This window comes from Mytilus galloprovincialis, chromosome 3 (assembly GCF_965363235.1).
Source record: "Mytilus galloprovincialis chromosome 3, xbMytGall1.hap1.1, whole genome shotgun sequence".
NCBI lineage: Eukaryota > Metazoa > Mollusca > Bivalvia > Mytilida > Mytilidae > Mytilus > Mytilus galloprovincialis.
The window spans coordinates 43,945,925-43,967,556 of NC_134840.1; the positions used below are offsets into that span (position 1 = coordinate 43,945,925).

Genomic DNA, 21,632 nt, shown 5'->3' on the forward strand with positions numbered 1-21,632 from the left:
TGTTGGGTTTATTAGAAAGAGAGAAAAAATGCTGAACGTTCTTAACAATCTTAATTAGTTTATTAGACTAGAGTTGTTAGTGGACAGTTTTGTGGCGTTTGAAAACCATTTTTTAGTGTTTTTTTTTACAGTACAACATGAAACATAGACAAATAATATATCATCACACAGAATGCAAATATATAGGATGTTTTACTCTTGAGACCATCTTATTGACCATGAAAAAAAGCTTAAAATTTTATGATAATCTTTTCTAATAACACAAAATATCTTGAGCATTAACAGGAGAGACAAAATTTGCACCACCTACCAAAAATGTTTCCGTATATTCTTGAATGACGTTTTAAAGATTGCATCTGTGTACTAAAACTTGGTCTTAAGTTTCCTTCGTTACGGATTGGGTTATTGTACAACACAAACCTATAGATTTCAATTTTTGAAATATGCTTTGTCTCACTGTATTAAATTTTAAACATGTTGAAAGTTAAAACAAAAATCCGTTAGTTGACTGCTTTTGGCACACTACACATACTTTAAAATAGTTATTTTGATGTTCATTGATAAACACACTTCTCGAGCTGGATTTAAATGGATCTTTTATTATAGGTTTATATTTAAAATCAATTTTAGTCAATGAAATATAATACACACGTCAACACACTATAGAAATATTCGCATAGTCAAATATAATCTATTAATACAAATCCAATACGCTATATCAAAACATCTCATTTGAACTAAGGTGGCGATATCAAAATGGTAAGAATTTAGTTTTATACATTAACAACTAATATCTATTACTTAAATTGATTGTTCACGGTTTATGAGATATAATAGCGCAATAACTTTGTACATTATAGTTAAAAATTTCAATTTACATTAGTCTTCTGTACATCAACTGGCGAGAAATTCAAATTAAAAGGTCGTATAAAGTGCAATGTTCGAAGAAATAAAACGAAATCGATGACCGAGTCATACGTTGCACAGCAAGTGTACGAATTTCAAGACGTCATACTGTGGAGATCACTTGTAACCTCCCATCAAATATGTCAGAATCTATCAGGAGGACAGTATATAGAACGGTCATCCTAACACCTTTTAGACAGTTCTAGCTAAAACAGTTCTAACCTAGAACTGATTTAGTCAGTTCTACAACTGATTCAGACAGTTCGACCAACAAAAATGTATCTACCCTTGAACAGATTTAGACAGTTCTACCTAGATCTTTGGTTAGTTCTACAACTAGAACAGTTTACGGCGAGAACAGTTCTATGACTAAAACAGTTGTACGATTAGAATTGATCTGGTCAGACAGTTATACGGCTAGAATTGATTTAGTCAGTTATATCCATAGAACAGTTTTAAGTGATTTAGTTCTCTTTGTCTTTAATATAAATATGTCAAAAGAGTATAATATACTTGGTTTTTTTTGTCCATCTGATGAGTTAAGCCTTTTTCAACTGATTATTATAGTTCGTTTTTATGTTGTACTATTATACCACTGTCCCAGATTAGGTGGATGGTTGTGATCCCGCTAACATGTTTAACCCCGCCACATTATGTATGTATGTGCCTGTCTCAAGTCAGGAGCCTGTAATTCAGTGGTTTTCGTTTGTTTATGTGTTACATATTTGTTGTTCGTTCATTTTTTTTATATATAAATAAGGCCGTTAGTTTCCTCGTTTGAATTGTTCTACATTGTCATTTCGGGGCCTTTTATAGCTGACTATGTGGTATGGGCTTTGCTCATTGTTGAATGCCGTACGGTGACCTATAGTTGTTAATTTCTGTGCCATTTTGGTCTCTTGTGGAAAGTTGTCTCATTGGCAATCATACCACATCTTCTTTTTTATATATATTTAAAAATTCTCATCACAGCACTGTTTTAACTGCAGTGTCATCATTTAGAACTGATCTACAGTCCTGACAGGTTTGGTCAGTTCTACGGCTAGAAAAGTTTGAGACATTTCTGCAGACAGTTCTACGGTTAGAATTAGTCAGTTCCGCTGACAGTTCTACGACTAAAACTGATTTGAACAGTTCTACCTAGAACTGATTCTGACAGTGCTACTTAGAACAGTTCTAGGTAGAACTGTTTTAGGGTAGAACTGTTCTAGAGCAGTTTAGAACAGTTCTATTATATATTATTCTGACAGTTCTAAGGAGAGGTAAAAAGTGATCTCCACTGTAATACATTGGAATGACATAAACGATACACCAGGGGCGGATGCAGGAATTTTCGAAAGGGGGGGGGGTGCTAACCCAGGGCAAAGGGGGGGGTGCAGGGGGGGTGCAAAACATATGTCCCGATACAAATGCATTGATCGGCAAAAATAAAGGGGGGGGGGTGCGCACCCCCGGAACCCCCCCCCCCCCTTGGATCCGCCACTGCGATACACTGACGTCATGAAATGACATACACTGACGTAATGAAATGACTAACATGACGTCATAAGTGTACACCATGACGTCTGCTGATAATTTACCGTTGCCTTATGTGGTAAGATATTACATTTCATATTCTATAGTCATGTTCATCATATATGTAATCAGTTCAAAAGGTTACCCTTCCGGAGCACCTGAGTTCCCCACCAGTTTATTATTGTATAGACTATTATACACCTTATCGCTAATCCCGGCTGACCCGGCCGCTTGAACTTTTGACGCATACAACAATCACTTTTCCATTGTGGCGTCCTATATTTTGTTTTATGACGTCAAAATTTTACGGGAACCTGTGTGATATCCAGTAATGGCGGACAAATAGCGATAAAATGTATTATTGTCAGTTTCGTTTTTAGTCATGTTATTTTCAGTTCGTTTTTGACTTTGATGAGTTTGACTATCCCTTTTGGTATCTTTTGCCTCTGCGAGAAACTGACAACGCCATACTAAACAAAAAAAAAAAAAAAAAAAAAAAAAAAAAAAAAAAAAAACAACAACAACCAAAAAGTTAAATAACTGCAGTCTAAACAAAATACTTTGTATTTAGTATCTATATTGGTTTGTGAGACACGAACATTCAAAAGACCAAAAACTGATTTCGTAGTAAATTAATCCTATAACGTCTATAATAACCGAACGTAAGGTATAGGATTATGTCTGAGCTTTTCATACACATATGTACATGTATGCATCGAATTGATTGCACAACAAAATTAAAACTGACAATAGCAATCATTATCATTGTCTCTTACACAATATACATGTACATGTGATATTACTGAAGAAATATTGTAATTAATGTTTTTTAAGAATTTAGTTTGACCATGATTTATTTTCAAAAAGCGTCTGACAAAGCAAATCAGTAAAGGCAGCTGTTTTGAAATAATAGAGGATGTGTTTCTGGGTATTTATTCAATGTTTCTTGCTCATTCTGTAGGCTTAGTAGTAATAGTAACAACTTAACAATATAAAAGTAGGACATTTGATTTGTGTGATAATTGTGTTTAAAATTAGAATGGAAAATACACTGTACTATGAACAAGAAAGGAAATGATAATTACTATTGCTTATATAAAAAAAAAGATGTGATATTATGGTCAATGAGACAACTGTCGACAAGAGACCAAAATGACACAAACATTAACAACTATAGGTCACCGTACGGCCTTCAACAATTAACAAAACCCATACCACATAGTCAGCTATAAAAGGACAATGTAAACAACTCAAAGGATAAAACTAACGGCCTTATTTATATGAAATAAAAAAAGGAACGAAAAACAAAATAATATGTAACACATAAACAAACGACAACCACTGAATTACAGGCTTCTGACTAGGGATAGCTTATTTCATTTAGTTTTAGTAGGATTTACCTCCCTAAAATCCACAGTGCAACACGCAATGATATTTAAAATGAAACATCAAAAGTCCTATGGCTTATAGTGAGCTAAATGTTTCCTATTCAATGAAAAAAATGAGTGGTTATCAGTTTGTAATAATAGATTTGATCTTATGAAAGGCGGTTCAGAACAGTGTATTTTTTATATATTTTTTCCAGACAGACCCAAAAGAACAACTGAACTTAGGTATGTTTCATTTCAAGCTTGATGTAAGATTTATTTAATATTAAAATATATAAAACATATATGGAAATAAATACATCAGACAATAGTCCTAAGACATACTTGAAAGTTTCAATCTTTTTACGGTAATTGCACTTTCAATACTTCATTTGTACAGAGTTTTTATCGTTTTCATTTGTGTATTAACTGCATCATAGTAGACATGTTTAATAGGAATTACATTTTACAGAATAACTTAAATTTCTCTATAGAGTGTCCGTTACCATGGCAACCACTCGTATTTTTCCACTCACATTATTTTTTTTTAGCAGAATTCAGGTACTGCTTCTTCTAGGCCATTTATAGATAAAATCTGAAACCCTCATAAATCACATGTAAATGGCACTCTGTCTGGTTCTTTTAAAGAGCTGTACTTAACACTTAAGGTGGTACCTAACACTACAGGGAGATAACGCTGTAAAATCAGCTAAACGTTTTAATTACGTTGCGTTGTTAAGGGAATACTAAGCTTCTCAATGATCAAAATTAGTGTTTGTCAAACTGCTATATAACCAGTGTATTTTTTCTGATTAAATGGTTGGTTCAAATTTTTTGAAATTTTTATATTTTTGTCAAAGGGTCAAAGTAAATACTTTGTCAAAATGTTATGAAAATTAAACGAACCAAATTAATTTTAGTGAAGGTGTTGGGTACCACCTTAAGTTTGACTTCTAGTATTAAATTTTGAATACACTTTACAGAGTTTAAAGAAGCATTTTTAATGGTTGATAAAACTGATACGGGAATTATACCAAAAACAGAACTAGGAAAATGTGTCCGAGCTTTAGGACTGAATCCTCCAGAAATAGAAATCTCAGCAATTCAAGCAACAGTTGATCCCGAAGGTAAACATTCATGTGCAGAAAATATATTATGGTTGAAAAATACCGATTCCAAAGCAGGATATAAATATGCCTTGATTTTATCTTTAATAATACTGGTATAAAAAAAGAGGTGGTATGATTGCCAATGAGACAATCATACATCAAAGTTCAAATGAACACTTTCCACGTTTTTTTTTTAATTACAATGTTTATTGTAAATAATCTTAATGTGTTTCTGAAAGAATTGAGAATGGAAACGTGGAATGTGTCAAAGAGACAGCAATCCGACCTAAGAGTAGAAACAGCATAGGGCCAGATATTAGACTTCAACGATACGAGGAAATTCCTAATAATGTAATTTAATATCAGTTCAGCGAAATCGACGTCACACTTATCTCCGAAACATGTAAAAGAACTAAAATAAAAAAAAACAAAAAAACAAAAGACTTACAAAGGCCAGAGTTGGAATATTTAACTAACAAAAATGTAACTTAACAGTATCTACTATCTTTTACAAATGATTAAGATACATATGCATTATTTTTTTTTTTTTTGCTATCTTTTATTTGCTTTTCAATTGTCAGGATTTTACAATACCCCTACAATTACCACCTGATTATGGGTTTTGGGGTAAACATTGAAAAATATGTATAAGAATATCCATTTTGTTTTTTTTAAATTCATATCCATGATAAAGAATATAGTTATTGAAGAAAAAACTAGCTACTCGCTCTCACACTTTCTCTCACTACTAATATTACAGATGTATCTCTAGTAAAAAAAATAATTGTAAGTAAAGTTTACATGTATAATGTTTTTTGTTGAAACATTTTTTGAATTCATCCTGAACATGTATGACATTTGCCACAGGACGTATCAACAATGTCTGATGTTTTCGGACTCGTTTCAAAAATTAAGATACTAAAAGTGCATCAATCTTTACAGGTAATGAAACAATAGACTATGAGACGTTTCTTTCCTATGTTGAGACCAAGTCTAAAGAAGTTCACCCAGACGACGAACTACGAGAAGCTTTACGTGTTTTTGATAGAGATGACAATGGATACATAAGTGCAGAGGAGTTAAAACGAATGATGCTAACATCCGGTGAAAGTTTAACGGAAGAGGAAGCAGATGAGATGATGAAATTGGCAGACAAGGAAGGAAATGGACGAGTAAACTATGATGGTAACTATAATATATATATACTCAAAACCCAGTATTTATAATTACTGTTTATGATATCATTTCTATCAATCTCTTCCATATTTTGGTATGAGACCTGGATGATTTCAGCAATATCCACTCTAGATATATTTGCCAGAAAATATAAGCAAAAGTTCACTCACCTAATAAAAGCACAACTGTTTAATTCATAGATAACTAAATAATTTTAGACATTTTTAAAATACAAAAAAATAAAGTGTTTTAAGTAATTTTAGCTGTGTATTCATTGACAAAACAAGCATGCATATAAGATACTAGCCTACATATGCTAATGTGGGGACACACAGCTATTCTATGCTGGAGTATATTTCCTAAGTCATAGTTATCTCGAGCACGAATCCTTTTCAATATACAGTATGAACAAGCGAACAGAATTGCCACAAAAGAAATTTAAGAGATTGTTGGTGGATATCACACTTTTCCAAAAGCTAATTGTATAAATAACTGTGTTTGAGAGGATATGGTGCTTACAATTAATATCCAATTTCAACGACTTGTTCGGCTGTTTTCAGAATAAATGTTTCTCTGTGCCAATCCTTATACTAGTAGATTTGACATTCTAGTATGAACTTGAAAAAACAAACATTTCAAAGTAACGAAACCTGAAAGTACAAAAATTATGTTATGCTTATTTGGTTCAGTTTTAATCACCAGAGTGACAAACAATGGGTCATATCATATTATATATTTTTATTATTACAAATTACTTACTTTATTTGCTTTGATATTTTACATTAATCAATTAAATCAAAATCAATCACATTAAGTACTTTGTTTAACCATTTTTTGATTTACTTTACATTATGTTTGAAAATTTATACTGCAATTATTCCGCTCATTGTGGGCGCCATGATTGGCAAATAAAATGTTTGTTTGTTTGTTTGTTGTTTATAAATTGATATTTTTTTAGTTTACTTGCATTGTCCCTCTAGCTTTTATTATTAAAAACACATACATATACATGATACGCATATATTCATCGACATATGTTTTTTGAATGTACCCTTGGTGTGTTCGACTTCTTCTTGTGTAGCATATATCCAATCATTTGTATGTTTGCTATTGTAATTAATGATTTCTTTTTCTGTTTCAGACTTTGTTAATATGATGCTATCCGTTTGATTACTACAACACAGTGTTATGCATTTTTACAAACATTTATGCTGCAAAGTGTTCTGAACTGCATGAACAGTCTATGGTTATAGCATTTGAAATCAAAATGAAATTCATGGCAGACATGTATATTTACTGAATATTAATTCAAGGTTATACAGACAATACAACTTCTGAAATAAAACACTTTCCGTTGCAGGATGCTTGATTTATTCATTATACCCGTCTGCTCGTCTGTTCGTCCGCCACAAATTGGGTTTCTGGATTTAATGATATTTAAAGTACTGCTTCACCAAATCTTTTGAAAATAAATGTCTTTGACAAAATATAGGACATGTTTGAAATTGGTTTTTTGGTGATTTTGGCTTTTACCGATCTAGATTTCTGTTCATTAAGCCTCGGTCACACCTTACCGGATAGCTCGAACCGTTTTGTACGGTACACGTCCGTTTCGTTTCCGTTTTGTACGGTACACGTCCGTTTCGTTTCCGTTTTGTACGGTACACGTCCGTTTCGTTTCCGTTTTGTATCCGTTACGTGTCCGTTATACATCCGTTGGAGGTCTGGAAGGTAAATTCACCAACGGACTTCTACCGGATGTTTAACGGATAAAACGGATGTTGAACGGATGAGAAATGGACTTCTACCGGACGTATAACGGATAAAACGGGTGATGAACAGATCTGAAACGGATAAATGCCAATTGAAAATTTCGCGTGAGAAATGCCAATTATTGGTATATCAGATTTCTTAAGGTTCATGAATTCATAATCGATCTTTAGAGTATAGGCAAGTCTTCACAATCAAGCAGTTCTTATTCAGGCCAGACACTGCCCTTTGGTGGAATTTTGAAGAAAAAACCTAAACCAGTTACACAGAAATGTTTTGAATATTTATGCGATTTACATGTATTATTATTGTCGCCTTTGATTTTTCCGTAAATCTTGTACATCCGTTTTATCCGGTACACTTCCGTTAGGTGTCCGTTTTATGCGTTACTCGTCCGGTGTGTGTCCGTTATGCCCGCGTCACACTGTCCCGATTTTTATATACGATGGACACCCGAATGCGAAAATTGTAAGTTCGTACGAAGTTGGTCCCGATCTCGTTAAAATACCAAAAAGTGACCGAAGCAAGTACGATGAATAACGAAGTCTATACGATGGTGCCGAAATTATATACGATAGCAAAAGATGGACATACGAAGGTTAACCGAAGACGGGTATTTAAGCTTCATATCTCAGCCGAAGCCTACACGATGGATCACGAAGGCTACACGATGGATTACGAAGGCTACACGACGGATTACGATGATGGCGCGATGGTCATACGATGTCTAAAAGACGTCGTGTACAGCTTACGATGCATTTAAATTATATGCCGAAGGCATCACGCGTTTTAAATTGTTTGATAAATAAAGGTAAAATACATGTATGTACATAATACAAGTATACAAACGATCTAAAAATGCGTTCTACCTGTTTTGAACTTTTTTATGATACGAACAGAATTTCGACAACATATCGTTTCTGTACAAGTCTGCCATGCATGGCGGGAAATCGATCTTTTTGTCTAATTCTTATAAAACTTAGTTAATTATCCCCTCGCCTACTACATGTAAGTTGCGTGTAGAAAAAATTGTTATGGACACTCTAGAACCAAAATGCTCAAAACTTGGTATGGTGTTACTCGTTAAGAATATCTTAATATAAGCGCTATTGACTTTAATGTTCAAAGGTCAAGGTCACAGTGGCAGTTGTAATACAAGGCAATATCACCCTTGTGGACACTCTAAAACCAATATGCTTCAAAAGATTTTAACCTCATTTGGTATATTGTTCCTCCTTGTAATGATCTGACATTTTTTACGTTCAAGGCCAAAGGTCAAGGTCATGCAGATGGACTTGTTTTTTCTCCTTGAAATAGCATAATACACAGGAAATTGGTTGCTCATTTGTTTACCTGCTGGTTCTAAAGACAATATTAAAGGTATTTCCAGTTACTGAATGTTTTGGTTGATTTCTAAAAAAATAGTTTATTATAAATATGCATATTAAATTTACCATTTTCTGCATGTGTCATATACAAATATAGTGTCCATATTTGTTCCCAATATGCTACATACGAGGGGATGCCACGCTCGGCATTGGCTTGTTTGAACTGTAAAATGTGTGCACTAGTCTGAATAACCACCAATAATTATGCCCATGTTGATCTATCTTAAAGGTAAGGTAATGGGTTCGTTGATCCCTTTTATTCAAAAAGAGCTCTTTCCAGGAGAATATCATAATAATATAGACAAAAGGAAGGATGTGGGGAAACAACAAATGCGGCAAAATATGACATATAGAAACCAAAATGGTTATGGAGTAAATATTCGTGTGACAACAACTCAGACGATACATAAAAAATCAGAATAATGAAGAAAAAGTTGGTTTCCCTATATACGTGTACCTGCACGAGGCGCGTTTATGATTTTCATTATGTTACTTGTTATGAAAAATTGACAAAAAATAGTATTTTACTTGTAAAAGTAAATCCTGAGCCTATAATAGCTGCTCTTCTTGTTCCATTTGAATTAATAGAAACAACGCTGTCGCCTTTCTTGTTCTCATAGAATCATATGATATGAGCTCCATGTTTTGTGAACGTTTTTCTTAACTGTCGTATTAGACTGACCAGTGCATATCGCGCATGGCACTTTAAATGTATTTTAGCGCGAAAATTAACTTACATTAGCTGGATTTTTTGCCGTCGTAGTTCCATCTTGTCCCCTTCGTACTTTTATTCGATGGCAACACGACGGGATTACGAGGTCTTCACGAAGTCGTGTTGCCATCGTAAGACCTTCGGGTAGCTTCGTGATTCATTCGTGTAGACATCGTATTGTCAAAACTGCCCGATGGAAACGATGGAAACACGAATGCAATACGATGTTCAAAGATGCATTCCCGGTGACATTACGATGGTGAGGATGGTGATAAGAACTCAATACGAACCCTCAACATCGGACGCACCTTCGGGGATTTTTTAACATGTTAAAAAATTTAGAACCCTTCCCGAAGTTGTCCCCGAAGGCTAGAAAAAGTTGCCGATGATTCTACGATGGTTAAAGATGGCACTACGAATAGCCCGATCTGGATACGATTAGTCCCGATTTTGAAAATTTCCATAATCGTGTTGCCATCGGCGTAAAAATCGGGACAGTGTGACGCGGGCATTATGGATCCGTTACAAGTCCGTTTTATTCGTTCAGTACATCAACGTACTCCCAACGGATAACAATTTTGTCAACGGACAACTTTTATTGTCATCCGTTAGGCGTCCGTTCGTGCTATCCGGTAAGGTTTGCCCGAGGCTTTACTTTCCTTTTTAAGTATTGCGTTTATTCGTCTTCTGGATATCGTAGTTCGAGATTGCTGTCGAACAACTGTTTTGACAAACTTCCCAGCAGCTCAAACTCCGATCCGCATACTACTCTTCCCTAATGGAGTAAAGGAAAATAGTTCCGGAACGAAAACGATCACTGTACAGAGTATGTTGTTTTGTCACACAGGCTTGTGCCGTGCTAAACACCCGTTGGACGTCAGAGCAATCTCGAACTTGGATATCGATGATAATAAAAATACTTCTGGATCAAAACTCAAACACAATGTCATAGACCATAAAATATAGGTCCAGATTGTTCTTTATGATTTAAAAGTTTTGCGTCGTAAAAGTTACTTTTAAGATTTGAATAGTACCAATTGATCAACTCATTTGCAATCTGACCACAATTCCATGTAGGTTATATTGAATTTTAATGGTTTGGCATGTATCGAGTTATGCCACTTAGTTTCTTCTAATATTTAATAGTTTGGGTTATCAGAGTACTTCTTGACCATGTCTTTAAGCATTTGAACACTTTTTTCCTTTTTCTCAGCAAAAATTGTACAAGTTATTACTTGTATGTTGGCATCGTACAAGTAATTACCTGTACAAAGTTTTTGTGGTTGCACATGTACACGACATATACAAACATGCATTTAGGTTCAATATGTTCATTACAGTATAAATTACCAGAAACTCACAACATATAACTTTAAATGAATTAAGACGTATCTTTTCTCAGTTTGGCATAAAAACTAGTATAGGGATTCAAATCAAAACAGTACTAAGCCTGATGAAGTCTGTGTGGATCCTCAAGGAATACCTGCAATCTGTTTATTTTTGGTTTTCATTTGTATTTGTGTTTTTGCCTTCTATAAGAACAATATAATTAGTTTTCGAAAGATGTTAGTAAAATTATGATAATTTGTACGACAGCATCCTCATTCAATCTTCTACTTCCGTCAGTTTATCTAAATATCTAAATACCCACGAGTACTCGACTATTCGAAGTAATGAAGGTTTCATTGTAAAAAGAGTTTTTAATTGGAAAATATTTGGTAATTTTGTTTTCTCTTTTGTTGCCTTTTTAAGGTATAAGACGTGAGTAATACAAAAGACAATTTAATACATATCACAGGTTAACGATCTGTGTACAATCAAATGCTGTACTGTTATCCCTTTCGCATGATTATGAATGTTAAGAGTGCAACCACAAATGTTATTCAGCGCCGATAATCTTGCTTACAAACGTTAATGGAATACTTTTTGTGTTACGACAAAAGGAAAACATTTAATATTGCTTAGGGGGAGTACATATCAAAAACAATTTATTCGTATGAGAGTTTTAGCATGCATTCGTTATCATCCCTAATGACTGGTAAAATAGAAAAACCGTAATTTGAAAATAACTCCACTTGTAAGAAAACATTAAAAAGTGTAATTTCATTTCCATCTTTTCGTGTTTAATCATTCTTTAAGCAAATAATTGTAAGACATGTCCTTCAAATTTAATTGTTTAAGGGTAAGGGGAATTGCGATCGATTCACTTATTTGCAAACCGTTTGAAATACAGCTCAAATGGTTGAGTTATTTTCTTTGTGATGTTGGAAAGCTGTAGGCTGATATATTGTCGCCGACATAGTGTTAGAAGACACGATTCATTTCCGTATCAGCCAGACTAAAAAGTAAAATCACAAAAATACTGAATTTCGAGGAAAATTCAAAAACGGAAAGTCCCTAATCAAATGGCCAAATCAAAAGCTCAAACACATCAAACGAATGGATAACTGTCATATTCCTGACTTTTCTATGTAGAAAATAGTGGACTTTAACCTGGTTTTAAAGCTAGCTTAATCTCTCACTTGTATGACAGTCACATCAAATTCCAATGTATACTTTTAATAATTGCGAGCTTTCTTCGAAACGATCTTATTATATATGCTTTGATACGATAACTATTTTTTACTAGATAACATTTTTGTTCGCAATGGAGGAAGCTCAATTGATATCAAATTTTACGACAAAAGAGAGGATTTTTAATCTGAAGTCGTTAGTTATACATTTTTCGATGGTGACGTTCCCTTGTCAAATTATCTGAAATCCAAACAATAAGAACTTTTCCGGGGTAATATACTAAAAAAAGACCAATAGCATTGCAAAATCCGTGCAAGGAATTTGCGCTATGGCCGACGAGAATGCCTCTCTTAATTTCTATAGTTATCTTATTTTATAACAGCTTTTTAAAATAAAACAATATCCGCATTTTCATCCCAGCACCAAAACTAAACCATATTACATCTTATTCGGGACGATAACGTCGAGCTTGACATAATGTTCACGCGCTTGTCTATTGCTGAATAACGTACGTACGTATCTATTTAGATACCTGTCCTGGTTTTAAAAAGATGAAAAAATACCAAATGGGGCAATAAAAACTTCGGACCGAAAATAAACACTCAACAATATGGCCAAAAGAATTAAAAAAAAAATGTTAACAAATAACAGCAGTCATAAAAACACTGCCAACTGTAAACTTAGCAACATGCTACATTTTTTGTACTTATACTTTTCTGAGCTATTTGCTTCTTATTTAGAGCTTGCTTTGTACTTTACAACTATCAGTGCTGTTTCGTAATGCATTTAGTTTGTGTATTTGGTCATTCTTCAGCTACAAAATTTAATGAATGTTATTAATAGTCCGTTGCAAGAGCTCTTCAAAGCTCATGCTGCCTTTTGGTTATAACACAAACGGTACCAATTTTTCTGCACCATATACGCATTTCAACAATTATTGGCTTTTTAGTGATGCATATATTTGTTGACTTTTAATTAAAATTTACTGACTAATTTTTTCCATAAGTTCTTCTACTGTGAAAAATCTAAAGACTTATAACAGCATACAATTGTGTTTTTTTTTCTGATTTAGCGAATAAGTAAAGACACTTTTTTTTACTAATTGAATGATTAATTATAATGTATTAGTCTAAAGCTGTTACATTTGTACTATCAAGAAGATACGTTTAATATCGGTAAGAACAGGGTGTCTTCAAGATAATTACAGCTGATTTCATTGAGTGTGTAGCTAAAGGGAAATATCTTTCATTAGCTTGCTTGCTATCTGAACCATGCAGTCATTGATAGGTAAGGTATACTACCTTCCTTTCGAAGTAGCCTAGTCCTACAGACAGGTAGATTCGTTATCTGTCGGACTAGTCTATTGTTAAAGGAGGGTAGTTTACCTAACCTAATAATGACTTCACGGTTCAGCTAGCAAGCAAGCTATAACCAAAAATGTTGACTTTGGCTACACACTCAATGAAATCGGCTGTAAGACTTATTTAATAACTGCTAGTTTATTACATACTCTATATGTATTTAGTATATAATAATCTGTTAAAATATGCATTAACCAGAGAAAAAAGTATTTTCAGAAATTTCTTTTTATACTTCGTCATGACAATAATTTTCAGTTACATGTAAATACACATATTAACTCGAATTGATTTTGGAAAATATTTATTATTTAAACCTGTCATATATTTTTAATCATTTGTATTGCTTATTAGTTTATCACAAATCAGAGTAGATATTATTGTCATGTGCGATTATATTGATAAAAAATCAATATCAATATAATATAGTTATATAATAGTTTCGATACTTTCACCAGCATGTCGAAACAGGTAAGACAATGTATAGTATATTTGATTGTTAGCTATACGGATTTGGTGGTTTTAATTTTTCTAATCCACGTTTAATCATCTGTATGCCTATTTTTATAAAGTATTGTATTATGTTACAATACAATTACCATTTTTATATTTAAATTATATAATGTGTTGTAGTTTAGTATTTTAAATTTTGTAATCCTCTTTTCCTAACGCTGTCATGAAAATGTTACCCTTTAAGGTACCTCTATTAATTTGGAATCCGTTTGATGGTAATACTGGATTTATTTAATCTACAGGTGAAAACCAGAGATTTATGTCCACTTCGCTGTTAGCCACCAATCAGTCAGAACGTCACCAAAATGGTAGGTGTAAACTTTCAAATAGTTTTTAAGAAGACATTTTTTTTTAAATAATTTTCGTTTCAATCAATGTATAGGCATTTACTTTACAATAATATATCAAAACTAAATACATCTAAAAGATATTTCATTTTTTTCAATTTTAAAGAACAAACAGTGCAAAACATGTGTCTTAACATAAAACTTAACTAATTTAAAAGCGTATAAGTTTTTGTTCTGAGAGTTTTGTAGATCATCAAAAACGTGTAAATAGGAGTTATGTAGCTAATTACTTTTCGTGTTTATGTGTTGAAGGAATTGTATATTTAAAAATACACTTCCTTGGTGTGTTAAAGCACATTTCCAATTTTCGGCTCTCCCTTGACACCATTTGCGAGTATGGTCTTGAGAAACGATGATAGTCTGTCGGAAAGGAGCGATAAATGGCTGACCCGTGTTAAGAGAGAGCCACATCTCTTGTACGTAAAAGAAACCCTTGTTATCGAAAAAGAGGAGGCTAATGCCGCTACAAGGCAGCAATCGCACCCGCAAAATGGAAAGGGATTAATATTATAAGTTGCAATAACTGGTTCCCAATCCAATATAAATAAATATGTTTAAACTAAATTTCCCAATCATCCAAACTATTAAAATAGCCAATTTCTCTCATTAATCTATGATCAAACCAATACAGAAAACACTCGTTGATTTATTGGATTGACAAGCGTTTCATTGATACGTTAACCACAAGATTATACGTATCTATTTCTTTTAATCAAAATGTCGAAATAAATTATAGCCAACACATCTTCATACCTGCCAACTTTTCAAAATCTCCATGGGGGATTTTAAGCGCAAGAGAAACTAATGTACTTCTTATGTTGTCATAAGTGTTTTAATCCACTACTATATTGTTTGAATGAGTATTTATGTGCTTATATATAAATACCATGTTAACTCATCTGAGACTTGGTTTGAAAAGTTTATTTTACATACTAGTTATAAGGAATTTCAAAAGTCAAGTCAACACCTCTCTTTGGGGATATACCCCTAAATGGGGATGCATCTTTCAAAATTATTTCTCTGACCGTTATAAAATCAACACTAAAAAGTTATGCGAAGGCAATTTATTAGAAAGTGTAATTAACAGTTTTTTTTTTATTCTTAGACGTACTCGTGAGCATTTTATATATTTATTTGAATACAATTTTAGAATCAGAGATTTCGTCCATTCTAGTATTCTTTAAACCTTGGAAGTACATGAAATATGATACTACATGTTTAAACCCTTGCACCACTCTACTAACCATTATTATTACATTAACTTTAAAACTTAAAAACTTGAATAAATATTTGTTTTAATCGTAATTAACATGATAATAAAAACCTATAATAACGAAAACAGAAGCTTTATATGAACAGTATAAAAGTTTTCTTTAAGTGTTGATAAATATTGTTTCTGAAATTAGACTAGACGACAGAGGCCTATAATGCCATGGCTACCACATCAGAAAACTGTTATAAAATAAATATTTATTAGTGAGTCATAATTCTTTCTTAGTGGGTAAGAATTTTTGATAATAAAAGTTGTCATGAGAAATCATAAAATATCCGTACAATTATGTAACCTTATCAAAATCAAGGCGACATTAAACAAATAAATATTAGTCAAAAACATGTAAATGTAATATAAAATGTATACAAAGTCTTTATCAGTTAAAAACTCATTTATTTCGTTCGACACATTTACAATGATCAAAAACAGAATATGAGGGTTGATCAAGGGTTATATTTAAAAGGAACCATTAGTCATTTTATTAGATTTTGTTTTTCATATGGACAATTAGAAATCAATGTCAGAAACAGCAACACAACTTACGAAAAATCAACCCAATAGATATTTAAGCTCAATTCAACAACAGAAACATGAACAGACAACCCGACAATGAGTGATGAGACCACTGGCTTGATACGGCAACTTACAACGTGTGACTGGGTTAATTGAGCTTTTCAATAATATTGGTTTTAAAAGAACAAAAAACACAGCATTCATGTCACAACATACAACACCGTATTTAAGAATGCTCCATATTGTTAATAACAAGTGCTTAAGTGATTATGGAGCCTTGCCTTCTCCAACTTTTATTTTTTTTATAAATATTAGACTATCCCCTAAACTTGCCACATGTCCCTTCCTAATTATGTTTTTCCTCTTTTTTTCAATTTTGCCCCATTAATAATTGTACTGCTATAACTAGGAGATTACAATTATACTGACATCTGCAGGAGAAAGGCTTTCTCCAAGGGCAATCAGTAGGCCGGCACTTATCAGTAAACATATAAATTAGTAAGAAAGAAATAATAGAACTATACCCCTATGTTGTGTACTTTTTGGGAATGATGAACTGACTAATACATTATAATGTATGCGCTATCTTATATATCATATTCTTTTACTTTAGGCAGATCAACTTACAGAAGAACAAATTGCTGGTATGTACAAAAACATGAAAATGATTAAATTACAAACAAAAAAATATATGAAAGGCTGAAGTTCACGAAGCGTTTATTTTATGTTAAAAAACATTTTTTGTCAAACATAACTGATAAAAAATCATTAAAAAACAAAAACAATATGGTTGAATAAAAATTACTCTTTATAGAAACAATATTTTTTTAGTAATGACAGGTAATGAAAATACAAAAACTAATACTCATTTATGAGTTCAGTAGAAAAATGTCACCAAATCGGACCTCAATTTAGTTTTTGAAAATGTTTAAAAAACTGCGTTTTTATCAAAAAAATATATAGCCACATTTCAGAGCTGTGAAACACTTTTGTAGGTAGAGAACTTATATTTTTATTGTGCAGTCGAGACATTTATAGTTTTATTGATGAACAAAGTTCACGATCAATATTTAATTTTAGTTGTGTTTGAAGTGTACAATGACAACTATACTTACAGTTTAGATTAAGTTCATCAGCATGTTGTAAAAAAAAATTGAAATAACTGTTAAAAAAAATTAAGAGGGAGACAATAAAATAAGAACGTCTTTATAAGTAAATTTTATAACAGCTATATATAATGACTTAAACGATTGAATTGATAATTCTCGTTGAAAGTGCTTTTAGTCTACTGAGGTAATTTCAACTTGATTTGTTCAAAAGAGAAATATACCTCTGCAGAAGATCTTTAGACACAGTTAAAGAATACATCCCATGATATTTTTTTTTAAACTACAAATCTAATGTTTTTAATTTTATTTGATAGAGTTCAAAGAGGCTTTCAGTCTCTTCGACAAAGATGGTGACGGTACCATTACCACAAAAGAACTTGGAACTGTTATGAGATCTCTCGGACAAAATCCAACGGAGGCTGAGTTGTCGGACATGATCAACGAAGTCGATGCCGATGGTAAGATATATAATTGTATAAAAAATTAACACGATAAATCTTGTCGTATATTCATATTTTTTCGACCGGGAGATGATTTGTGGTGTGTGTGTGTATTAATTTTAGTGCTTTGTATCGATCTGACGAGTTTGACTGGTTTATCCCTTTTCAACCAATTTGTATCATTTGTTCTTATGTTGTACTGAAACACAGATACGAAACGCGCGTCTGGCGAACTAAATTATAATCCTGGTACCTTTGATAACTATGTCTCATCTTAGAGGAGCTAGGGTTAAGCACCAACAACCATATTTCACCCCGCAACATTTTGTTTGGTCCTGTCACGAGTCAGAAGCCTTTAATTCAGTGGTTGTTGTTTGTCCAGCATACCATATTTGTTTTTCAATTCTGGGTATAATTTTTGCCCATTGCTAATAGTTGTTAACTTCTACGTCATTTGAGATCTGGTGAGGAGTTGTTTCATTGGCAAACATACCCCATTTTCTTATTTCTATATTGTATGTTCAAAATAAAAATAAAACTGGCTTCGGTTTTCGATAGTACGCATAAAGTTTTGAAAGGGTGTTTACAAACCTAATTCTTATTTTTCTACTCATGAAGGAAATGGAACAATAGATTTCCCAGAGTTCCTCACCATGATGGCAAAGAAGATGAAAGATTCCGACTCCGAGGAAGAACTTAGAGAAGCCTTCAAAGTGTTTGACAAGGATGGCAATGGTTTTATCAGTGCAGCCGAACTCAGACATGTCATGACAAACCTTGGGGAAAAACTCACCGATGAAGAAGTTGATGAAATGATTCGGGAGGCCGATCTGGACGGAGATGGTCAAGTCAACTACGAAGGTAGGTTTTTATTGATATACATTTGATTTCAATGTTTACGCTTTGTTGTAATAAATTACAAAATATTGAAATTAACATATATATGTTTACTACTGTAGAAGTATATTTATATACTTAAATTGCAATTATCAAAAAGGTCTTTAAATATACTAAAGATTTTTCATAAGGTTCACTTGTAAATGAATTACCGCATTTTTGTTGAATAATTTGTGTTTAGAGGTGAATGTAAATGCATGATGTTTCGAATGAACCATATTTATAGCAATTTGTTCTTTTTTCAGAATTCGTCAGAATGATGACATCTAAGTAAAAGAAATGCCAAATACACTACAGTCTTCCGGTAGACATACTGAAAGCTTTCGTACAGATTCTATTTTTAGACGATTTTCTACTTTGAATAAAAGATATCAACTTTCACCATGAACAACGACTAAATATTTGCCATCCATATTTGTACATTGTATTTATTTATTGTTAAATATTGTGTAATTATGATTTTGTTCTGTTATATTAAATGTTTTTGTTAAGATCGTGAATCCGACATTATTCTGAATTATAACCTGGTTACTAATTCATGGTATGAAGCACGTGTAGGATTACGTGATTCAATATAAAAAAGAAGACGTGGTATGATTGCCATGAGACAACTCTTTACAATAACCAAATGACACAGAAATTAACAACTACAGGTAAATTTACTTGCCTTCAACAATGAGCAAAGCCCTTACATCATAGTCAGCTTTAAAAGGCATGTTTAGTTCTTTGACTGACTTTGACGAGGTCAATTGAAAACAAGTGCACGTGCCTACATGAAATGTAGTGTATTAAAAAAAAAATGCCATCATCCTAAAAATTCCCGGAGTGAAAATAGTCATAAAGATATAACAAACTGTTTCTCAGTTAGGACAAACAAATGTATAAACATGGCTTGTTTAAATTAAATTTTGAAAGGTTAATTATGTTAACTTTGGTAGGTGCATGCTAAATAAATTGACCGTACTACTGTAGTACATTTATATGGAAATTGTTACACTTTGGGGACGGTGTTTTATGGTAGATGCCGTCAAATAAATATTGTTGAGACTAAGTATATCTAAAACTAACGAAGATGTGTTATGATAGACATTGAGACAACTCTCCACTCTAATGATTATGCTTTAAATCGTAATTTGGCATATAGACATTTTGTTGTATTTCTGTTTAATTCCAGAATTACACTTCAAAAAATGTGTAAGAATACATAATCGAGCCTTTAATCCAATTGTTGTCGTTAGTTGCAGTCTGCCATACTATTTAGTTGTTGATCGCTGTCGTGTTTATCATGTTTTTTGGTCTGTTTAAACGGAATCGTATCGAGTTTTGGCGTATCATAGCCAAATTATACGTTATATGCTTTGCTTATTATTGAAGGTAATTGTTCACATCTGTTGTTTTTTTTAGTTCGTTGTAGTCTTTGATGGATAGAACATGGTGTCTCATCGACAAGCATACTACATCTCCTCATTAGTTTATATTGTAGTTCAAGTCGTTAGATCCCATCTTGATATCAGTTACAAGTGTTTTGTCTCTGTCTTGTCTAAAATATAAACCTAAATTTTCAATATTAAAAATCTAATACATTACTGAATCATCCAAAAGAGAATTGTCATAAATAGTATCGAAATGATAAGGGACGACATCAAAAGTTCAATGAAGGATAAAAAACTTAATTCAAATAGTTTGGGGGTGGGGGTTGAACTGCTGCAAGATGTGGTTATACGACATTTATTTTTACATATATCTATATGGGTCAATCAATTTTTCCCAAATTAAGTTAAGAGGGGGTGGGGTCAGTGAAAAAACTATGTGAATTAAGTTTTTTATCCTTTATTGAACTTTTGATGTCGTCCCTAAATTAGCATAGAAATCGATATATTTCGAGATTGTGTATGATAGTTGAATCATGTTGCTCCTTTCATTTGACGCTGGTACAGGTACGAGGGCGAAAATACAACAAAAAGTATATTAACTTTAGCTGTGAGCTGTATAGTTAACAAAATAATTGCGCTTTTGAGAATTGTCTCTTTGAAAGATCATAACTTTGCTTTACAAAATCTATCGCTGAGTTTTTGTAAAACATATAACTCATTCAAGTAATTTAAGGGTATCAGAAGACAGCAGTTACAGGTGCAACTCTTTCCACTTAAAGTGGAAGATAATAAACTAAAATATTACAGAAGACCGTTTACCAGATTTTTTACTTCAGAAAAACATATGCACATGTGAGGGTATACACTAATAAATTACCGAAGATATCCCTGTTTAATCTGTCTCAGTTGTCAAACACGAACATAATAAAAAGAACATACAAAACCTTCTATAATAGATGACATATGGTTTGGGTTTTCTCATTGTGGAAGGCTTTGTAGCGATCTAATATATAAATATATATTTTCTTAAGATGACGTTGTTTTGACTTTTATATATATATACATTATAATACATTATTAGCCGATAGACATATTGATCAGAATGATATGACAACCTCCCCAAAAGACCAACTGACACAGACGTTAAAACTATAGGTCAACATACATTGTACGGTGTTCAACAATTAACAAATCCCATACCGCATAGTCAGATAAGGTTCCGAAATGATTCAAACAAGAAAACCAATGGCCTGATCAAAAGAAACCAAATACGACATAAAGCAACAAACAACACCACCGAATTACAGGCTCCTGACTTGGGACAAACTCATATTTATTTAATGCGGCTGGGT

The 21,632-nt window shown here is 32.8% G+C and overlaps 2 protein-coding genes across 3 annotated transcripts; both read left to right on the forward strand.

Moving 5' to 3' along the window:
* Window positions 1–644: 644 nt before the first annotated feature.
* Window positions 645–7,432, forward strand: LOC143068037 (neo-calmodulin-like). 2 transcript variants are annotated; one of them, XM_076241776.1, is made up of 5 exons: window positions 645–759; window positions 4,007–4,034; window positions 4,772–4,915; window positions 5,840–6,082; window positions 7,215–7,432. In XM_076241776.1, exons 1-5 carry the CDS (start codon window positions 757–759, stop codon window positions 7,241–7,243), a joined length of 447 nt encoding a protein of 148 aa, XP_076097891.1. In that variant the 5' UTR covers window positions 645–756; the 3' UTR covers window positions 7,244–7,432. The 2 variants fall into 2 exon arrangements, with proteins under 2 accessions (XP_076097891.1, XP_076097890.1); XM_076241775.1 differs by lacking the exon at window positions 645–759 and adding an exon at window positions 2,415–2,500.
* A 7,119-nt stretch (window positions 7,433–14,551) lies between these two features.
* Window positions 14,552–19,398, forward strand: LOC143068041 (calmodulin-alpha-like). Its single transcript, XM_076241781.1, has 5 exons — window positions 14,552–14,636; window positions 17,075–17,105; window positions 17,885–18,028; window positions 18,629–18,871; window positions 19,153–19,398. The coding sequence occupies exons 1-5, from the start codon at window positions 14,634–14,636 to the stop codon at window positions 19,179–19,181; spliced, it is 450 nt and encodes a 149-aa protein (XP_076097896.1). The 5' UTR covers window positions 14,552–14,633; the 3' UTR covers window positions 19,182–19,398.
* The last annotated feature ends 2,234 nt before the right edge of the window (window positions 19,399–21,632 follow it).